This window comes from Sinocyclocheilus grahami, unplaced genomic scaffold, assembly GCF_001515645.1.
Source record: "Sinocyclocheilus grahami isolate Dianchi unplaced genomic scaffold, SAMN03320097.WGS_v1.1 scaffold858.1, whole genome shotgun sequence".
NCBI classification, from domain to species: Eukaryota; Metazoa; Chordata; class Actinopteri; order Cypriniformes; family Cyprinidae; genus Sinocyclocheilus; species Sinocyclocheilus grahami.
The window spans coordinates 471,452-480,815 of NW_015506037.1; the positions used below are offsets into that span (position 1 = coordinate 471,452).

Here is a 9,364-nt window from a genome sequence, read left to right on the forward strand (position 1 = left end):
CGCGCCAGGAAATCCCTAATATGGACAAAGGTAACCAGTTATCGCTGAATAAAATGTAGATAGAGAAATTGACTGCGGAAACTTGAAGACAAACTTATATTGAGACAATATATGGTTTATATATGTTCAAGCAATCTTGGTTATCTTTAGAAGGATAAAGTACATATACACACACACACACACACACACACATATACAGCTCTCTGCTTGCAGCGCGTCACTCACACTCAAGAAAGTGAGTGAAAAACACATCAAATAATACGTCATTAATAGCAGTTCACTTCCGTGATTTGGTACGATTGCGTTCACATCAGCAGCGAACCGTACCCCGAGTTCACTTGAACCGTACCCCAGACCACCCTTTTTAAGCGGACTCGGGTACGGTTCGTGGGTGCGGAAGACAGCGTTCACATCCAAACGTACCAAACTCTGACGTCAATCGAACCCGGGTGCACACCAAAAGTGCTAGTGTGAAAGCACCCTTAAACACTCGACTTAAGTTAATTTGGAGAAAAAGCATGTCAATAAAGGATATTTGTTGGACAACAGCTTTGTAAACAGGCTCATACACATGCAAAACTGTGCTACTAAAAATCAGAGAGCGATTTTTGTGCACTGTACAGTCCTGACTAAACCAGTTCCAGATTAAGGAGCTCCTCGTTTATCCTAAATTAAAGAAAAGAAAGTCTTTATCGATTTATTCCTTCCCTTTCTAGCTTGTACTTATTTGAACAATGCCTAAAACTAGGTATTACGAGCACTTTATATCTGTTTGCCTCTTTAAGAAGAATCGCTTTATGTATTCCCAATTGTAAGTCGCTTTGGATAAAAGCATCTGCAAAATGACTAAATGTAAATGTTTAGCGATAAACTCCTCAATTTCACATCCACCTTCCTCCATGTCGCTCCGCATAGTCTTCCCGCGATAACGTGTGTGAGACCAATTCTCATCATGGGGAGAATTTTTACCGGTATATCGCAAGGATAAGATATCGCCCATCCCTTTCAGGGGTAAAAATAAGTTCTAAATACACAAGCAGCAGATTACTATCAGCGAACATGAATGTGTAAATATTGCTGCACGCTTTTCTCTCAACAACAAAATGCATGCACAACAAAATGTGACTCTGAAAATGTGCAGCACAAAAGCAGTCATAAGTAGCACATGTATATTTGTAGCAATAGCCAACAATACATTGTATGGGTCAAAATTATCTATCTATCTTTTATGCCAAAAATCATTAGGATATTAAGTAAAGATCATGTTCCATGAAGATATTTTGTACATTTCCTACCGTAAATCAACGTAATTTTTGATTAGTAATATGCATTGCTAAGAACTTCATTTAGACCACTTTAAATATTGAGAAAATCTTTTTTTGAGATGGAGATTTTTTGCACCCTCAGAATCCAGATTTTCAAATAGTTGTATCTCAGCCAAATATTGTCCTATCCTAACAAACCATACATCAATGGAAAGATTATTTATTCAGATAATGATGCATAAATCTCAATTTCGAAAAATTTACCCTTATGACTAGATTTGTGCTCCAGGGTCACATATGTCAGTACCGGTGTACATCAAGACAAAGGCAATGTTGTTTTTCCTCAGGCATGTGTATAAAAGCTACCTAAATGTCCTAATTGAACAAGATCTAGGCCCCCCCCCCCCCATCTGTGAAACCAGGCCTAAATTGCTTTAGAGCAAGCAGCTTTACAGTATTAAACATGAAAGTCACGTAGAATCTGAGCTTCAGACACTGGTCTGCAGTGAACTCTCCACCAGAGCACAACATGACGCTGCTCAGTTACCGGAAGCGTTCGGAGGCCAGCGAGACGACCCGCCCGTCAGGAAGCGTGTAGTGCACCTCTGAGGAGCTCTTCAGCTCTGCGTCGTAATCCAGCGCCACACAGCAGCACCTCTCCTTCATCTCACGCACGATCTCCAGCTCGGCAGACGTCTGCATGCACACACCCTGCTCCAGCAGCAGCTGCAGCGCATCGAAAACACAATCACCAGCTGTGTGCAAACGGCTACAGGAAACAATCCAGTGCTTAACATTCCTACAATCCTTGGTTTAAAAACAAGATTGGCTGATTTGTTTGTGACGCTTTTAAATAGCAAACAGCATAGACTTTAAGATCTGTTCATCCAAATGAAGATCAATTCAAAATGAGGAATCAATATAATTCAGCACAGTCAAGTAACTAGTAAAGCAACACTTTACGTTCAAATTTACAAAGACATATCGGAGTTGCTTTAAAAGTAACGCAAGTTACGGTTTTCCCATTAATTGACTGACTCCTGTCTCAGTGTGGAGTGCACATGCACTTCCTCCAGACTGAGGCTTATTCATTTCACTTTTGGTGTGAAAGGGCCTTTACAGTCACCAAAAATATTACTTGTTTTTTTATATTAAACAACAAATAGCAAGCCCAACCCATGTGACAAAGTATTGCAAAAGTAACAACGAGTTTTTTTTTATGTAGAGTAAGTAATGCAATTAGTTACTTTTTTTATAGAGTAACAATATTGTAACGCATTACTTTTAAAAGCAACTTTCATCAGCACTGAAACGAACCATTGGAGAAACGCGAATGAAGCGTCAAGTGATTTTGGCCCTACAGTTGGCCTAATTGAGGTGCATGAGTAGTTATGGTATGGTAATGAGCAGTGCTCCTGTGCACCTTCTGGAGCTGCAGGGTGACGTGGGATCCGGCCAAGTCAAAGCGCTGCACGGCGTGAGGCAGACAGTAACCCTCGAACACCGGAACACTGTGACTGACGCCGTCCCCAGAGTCCAGCACCACCCCTACACACACAATCAAAACGTAATGTTTGATTAGTAATATGCACTGCTAAGAACTTCATTTGAACAACTTTAAAGATGATTCTCAATATTTTGATATTTTTACACCCTCAGATTTTCAAATAGTTGTATCTCAGCCAAATATTGTCCTATCCTAACAAACCACACATCAGTGGAAAGCTATTTATTCAGTTTTCAGATGTATAAATCTCAATTTCAAAACAAATGGACCCTTATGACTGGTTTTGTGCTCCAGGGTCACATATATGATCAACTAAAAGTTACATTTGACAAGACTAAGACCAAATTAAAAACAGCTGCCAAAATGAACACTATTCCACACAAAGAGCAGTAATAGGCGTGTGAGCGGAGCCGACTGACCGGTGGTTCGTCCCGAGGCGTAGAGCGCCAGAACAGCCTGCAGGGCCACGAAGGCGAGCGGGACACTGAAGGCCTCAAACATCAGCTCCACCGAGCGCTGGCGGTTCTGCAGCGGGTTCATGGCAGCCTCGGTCAGCAGCACCGGATGATCCTCAGGAGACGCACACAGCTGCTGGAACGCGTGATGCCAGATCTACAGCGCACGCACACGCACACGCACACGAGTATCACACTGAGCCACACCAACAAAAAGAGTCTGTACTTCTTAAGACTAGTGTCTGTTTATGCCCCACGTCAGTCTCGATTCATCAGGGCTGGTAAAATTAATGATTTTAATCCTGGTAACAATCTGCTTCTTGCCATTTAAGGATAAGCATCGGTGAGTTATTTATCCTTTAATTTTCATTATCCTGCACTGGTAGTGAGCCTCCACAAGCATTCATGGTTGCGAAATGTCAAGAGTTTAAATCCCCCAGTCAGAACTTTTTTTTTCTGTAAATCAAGACATTTTCTGTCCGATGTTTTACTTCACGTTCCCCACCTGGCAACGATGTGCACTCACTCGACATTACGAAAAAATGCGATGAGCTGAAAACAGAGATTCGTAGAACTACAACTTGCATGTTTGTCTATTGAGATGTTCTGCTTGAATAAATGTGTAATACAGTCAGTCTGTTTGCGGTGACTGAATCTGTGAGCAAACCGTGTGAGATGACATTCATGATGTGCTTTTGTTTTAAATGTTACAACTTTTTGATTGATGTAAAAAAGTAAAGATATTTTTCAATATTAAGAATTTATTTGAATGCATCACTGTTTGAAATTTATAAGAATAATAATCTAAGTACCACCATTTGGATTGAATGCAATTTTAAGTTACTTTGAATTTCTCATGATAAAAATAGAACTATAAATAAAATAAGTCAATTTTTGAAACCTGAATGTTTAACCAAATAAAGCAACGTAAATATTACTCTATTGCAAGTAAAATGAAATAGTTTGAAAACCTTTCAAAAAGTTTCACTTTCAGATGAAAAAGATGGATAAAATTCTCATGCTGCAATGATTGGTCAATGGTTCATCACCGAAATTCAGTGTGAGATACGGGCAAAAGGCGATGGTTTACACGGATGACACTCAATTACCCAAATATGAAACTACGTAAAAAAAAAAAAAAAATTTATAACAACTTCATCATATTTATTGGATTAAAGCCGTGATAGGTACATTGTGTGACATTATAAACAATCTAGCAGCCGAGATTTGCCTTCACATGCATACAGTACACTCAGGTAAAGCAGGAGAGAGGGTGTACCTCATATTTGGGACGGCCGATGACGGTGGGGAACACTGTAGTTGGAAGGTCCTGGTCTGCAAACCCAGCCTTTATCAGACCGGAGCCAGTGTCCAGCACGATGGGCGTCTTATAATCACTCATCTAACACACAACAGGAACAGACAAACAGCCGTCTATAATCTCATCGACACTCTACTGCAAACGAGAGCAACTACACTGACAACTAAGCCCGAGCAACATCGACAAGCTATATTCCAATATTTTATAGGGTTTTGACAATAATTAGACCTTATAAAGTAGACATTTTGCTGATTGCTTCGGTGCTGGTATCTTGGCAGGTTTAGTTCCATTTTCTGCACTGAATTGAGCTCCAGGGGTATTTTTGCGGTTTATAAGCAATGTTGGAGTAATGCAAGTCACATAATCAGATTACTTTTTCCAAGTAACTAGTAAAGTAATGCATTAATTTACAATAAAATATCAGTTACTTTTTCAAATCAGTAACAGAAGTTGCTGTTTCCCCATTTCTTCCCCTGTCCCGTGTTGAGAAATCAGGAGCGAGAGCAGAGACCGAGGCGCTTCCTTCAGTCATTACTCTTTTGTGTGAAAGGGCCTTCACAGTTGCCAAAACTATAACTTTTGGGTTTGTTACTAAAAAACAAACAAAGTCCAGTCCAGATGACTTTATAAAAAAAATAAATAAAAAAAAATGTTACTTTATGGAGTAACAATATTTTAAACGCAACATAGTAACGAATTACTTTTAAAAGTAAAAATGCAGCGTTTATGATTTCTAAAAATCAATAAGCTAATGTTGAATCACACCTAACCCTAACAGCACTTTTGCTCATGTGACAATGCTATATCTTATATGTGTCCCTGCAGCACAAAAGCAGTGTTAAGTCGCTGGGGGATATTTGTAGCAATAGCCAACAATACATTGTATGGGTCACAATTATACATTTCTCTTTTATGCCAAAAATCATTAGGATATTAAGTAAAGATCATGTTCCGTGAAGATATTGTAAACCCTCTACTTGGCAATATAATCGTCATTGGCTAGTACATTTGTGTTGACACGCCAGACTGATATACTATTTTACACACACACACACACGTTTACTTAGCTATCTAAATGAGGACATTACATAGACTTCTGTTTTTATATACAGACAGTTACACACTTTAACAAACCCACCCCTACCCCTTATTTTTTTAAAAGTAAACAAAAAAAAGTTTACTTTTTTTTTTAATAACGGTTTTACAAATTAGGACCTCCACAAATTGAGGTTTTTGCCGATTTTTCTCACTTTTGGGTACAAATTTGTCCCCAAAATATGGTTAAGTGGGTACACACACACACCTTATCTTTGTAAAATGGAACAGCTTCTTAAATACCGGTAACTGAATGTGCACTTAACTTCAGCCAATCAAGCATTATATTATGATAATTAAGCACCATTTAATGATAGAACTAAAACTTGGTAACCATGAATGAATATGTCATTTTAACTGAACTTAGTAGTACTACATCTTAAACACCACCACCACCACTTTAATCACGGTAATAGAGGAGCGCCGGCCAACGAGAGCTGTTCACGCATTAGAGCCGCCCACTGCAGAGAAACCAGCATATCTGCTGCTTGTTCTTAAAAGCCAAATAATTCTAAAATGAACTATTGACAGGAGTCGAACGCCTTCACTAGTTTACGGTACGTCAAATACAGGTGCGCTGCGTGCTACATACTGCGCATCCATTGAGCGCATGACCCACTGAGCGCATCCGAACAGTACAGATCACTTGACGGAGAGCGAAACACAAGCGCTCGGTCAGTGTGTTTATCGAGTGAAAATCTGTGTTGAACGCCTCACACCCTGACGTGTAAAATCTAAGAATTTATTAGCCAATGGCTAATGTTAGACATTTAGTTGCCCAGAGTAAGATTTAGTCGCATATGAGAGTGATTTACTCGCAATGAAGAGGGTTGAAATTTCCTACCGTAAATATAATCAACTTAATGTTTGATTAGTAATATGCATCGCTAAGAACTTCATTTGAACAACTTTAAAGATGATTCTCAATATTTAGATTTTTTTGCACCCTCAGATTCCAGATTTTCTAATAGTTGTATCTCAGCCAAATATTGTCCTATCCTAACAAACCATCTGAAAGCTGAATAAATAAGCGTTCCATTGATGTGTGAAGTATAAATCTCTTATGACTGGTTTTGTGGTCCGGGGTCACACATAAATGTATAAATCCATACAGGGGCAATTTCGCACCATATTGAATTTCAGTGACTACATTCCACTAGCATTATCAGAGTGGTGCATTTTATTTATTCACATTATCAGAGGTGCGCACTATCAGAAATGGTTTTTGATTTTTGCAAAGCGAGTGATAATTCTGTGTGGAGACGTGCCGATATCGCATTTGGTTTCGTTCTGTATCGCGTATCTTGTCAGTGTCTCCGCTTGCTTAGCCATTTGTTGCGGAGAAAATAAGGAACGTGTGTCCAGCTGAATTAATTTAGTATTTTGTTAGACAGGTATATATATATATATATTAAAAAAAAAGCTTAGGTTTTACCGCGACAGCGGTCGCACGACGGCCTCCTCGTGTGAAGACCGAAGAGCGTAAAGACCATCGACTCCACCGGGCAGAGACACCGGCAAAGGATAAGTACCGCTTTTTATTTCTCCGCTTTACTTGTTTCGCTTCCGTTTCAGTTTTTATAACCATTTCTTACCATGCGTCAGTTGTTTTTTTTAGCATGCAAGTTAGGCAGTGTTATTTTTTTAGGATTAATGAAACTACTGTCGTTTGATTTGTATTTGTGATTCACTTTAGTTACATTATGTCTAAAGTTTTTAGTGATTTAATTTGAGTTATTTTAATACTTCAACAAACTAAATGGAAATTAAATAACATGTATAGAATTTATAAATGTGTATGTACATATACAGTATATATATATATATATATATGTGTGTGTGGTTGTACATACACCTATGTAGTTGTTTTTTTGGTGTTTGGCTTAGTTTTATGTTAGAATCATTATTATACTCTCATACCTTTTGTTCTTTCATATTTTGAATTGTTTTAAACTTTATTTTGTTTTACATTTAAATGTTAAGTTTTGAAATTGTTGCATGTATTTGTCATTTTTATTTAATCCATTTTTAAAATGTGTATAGGTAGTATTTATAAAGTTTTAGCTTTTAGTTTTGGATCTGTTTTTAGTTGTTTTAATACTACAGTTGATTGCTTCTGTTGTCTTAATTTGTAAGTCACTTTGGATAAAAGTCTAATAAATGACTAAAATGATTCTAACTCTGATATTAGCGTAGTGTTTTCTGAGAAGGGCTGTGGTCTCCACCTGTCTGCTGGATGTGTGGAGCTGCAGCTGCTGGAGAGTAGATCCGCAGGCCGCTCTCGTGGATCCTCCACCGTCACAGACCGCAGACCTGGAGTCCTCGGAGCGCCCTGGGCTCTCTACACTGCACAGCACTGCAGTGTTGTTGTTGTTGTTCTGCATGAGCTTTGAGGGAACGACGGACAGCCCTGAGCCCACCCGCGCTACACAGTCTGATGGACGTCTCTCCTCTCGTCCGCAAGCGTGGTCGACGCTCTCGGAGACGCCTCCAGGATCAAACGCACCTCGCACATCACCACCGTCCCGAGTAGAGCACGCTTCTCCCGTCTCCAGCAGATCTGCACTGTCACAGGAAGACGCTTCTTCCTCCGAATGCTCAGCAAACACGTCTGCACTGGGTGGGATAACTTCCAGTTTTCCAGTCTCAGACAAACCGCTCGACGCAACAGGCTCACTGTGACGAGACTGAAGGGATTCAGAGTCGAGACGCCCGAGGCTCGCGGTAGAAGCAGGCTCAGAAGTCAAACTCGAGTCGGTGAGATCAGCATCTCCAGCTGGACTCGGACTGGTGCACTCCTCTGCGTTTGAAACCAAATCCGAAGAGGTTTCCTCAGCATCTGGAGGCGACTGGAGCCCACAGCTCCTCAACAGCTCATCGTCCAGATCTTTCAGCGTCATGACCGAACACGTCACAACCCTGCGGCCTTTGCTCGACCTCCTCTTGGCCTTGCCCGCTCTCTCCGTCTCTCTGCCCAGGCTTCTCTCCATCTGCTGCAGGAACACGCTCCTCTCCCTGACCTGATCCAGCGCCAGCTCCTCGGAGCCCAGACTCTCCGTCTCTCTGCAGCGCAGTGCCTCCAGCTTCACGCACTCCTGCATAATTTGCTCCTCGATAACTTGAATGCCTCTCAGCTCTCGAAGGATCCCGCTTCGGTGTTCCTCAGGACACCCTGTGTCCCGCTGCACAGGCCCTTCACATGTGGATGGACTCTTATCGGATAATCCCGAGGCGTCTTCACAAACCTCACAGGATCTCAGCATGTCCGAGTCAGGGGAAGTGAGGTCACTCTGAAGGACATCGTCGTCCAATCCGATCACACCAGATTCAGCCAGCTCTCTTGGGGATATCTGGAAAGGAAAATAGTGCACAGGCACGTGAGGCTGTGAGCAAGGACGTACATTTCTTATAGGAGGGGACAAAAAAAATTCTCAAGAGCAATTTTTGAAGGGGACACAAATACAGCCAAAATTGTACTTGAGGATAGATGCCTGTACACAGCATGAAGACAGTGTTTAAATACGAGTTCGGTTCATATAGGTTCACCACATGGTCATATTATAATTAAATTATTTTGCGTCCTACACATAGTATTTTAGGTTTGGTCTGGGACGGAGGACGTCTCGTATTTAGATATTCAACCGCAGCAAGCCCACTGATCATATTGAGCAAAACCCAACACATCGGTAGGTCTACAATATTAGCCTAATATCAGTTCACA

General features: G+C 40.7%; 1 protein-coding gene across 1 annotated transcript in view; it reads right to left on the reverse strand.

The window, feature by feature from the left end:
* The window catches only part of LOC107563134 (uncharacterized), a 21,551-nt gene that overhangs the window by 7,178 nt on the left and 5,009 nt on the right, over positions 1-9,364 (reverse strand). The window contains exons 3-7 of the mRNA XM_016247922.1: positions 7,869-8,993; positions 4,483-4,629; positions 3,192-3,384; positions 2,689-2,813; positions 1,813-1,991 (exon numbers count right to left, since the gene is read on the reverse strand). Coding sequence (XP_016103408.1) covers positions 1,813-1,991; positions 2,689-2,813; positions 3,192-3,384; positions 4,483-4,629; positions 7,869-8,993 — 1,769 coding nt within the window. The remainder of the gene's footprint in view (positions 1-1,812; positions 1,992-2,688; positions 2,814-3,191; positions 3,385-4,482; positions 4,630-7,868; positions 8,994-9,364) is intronic.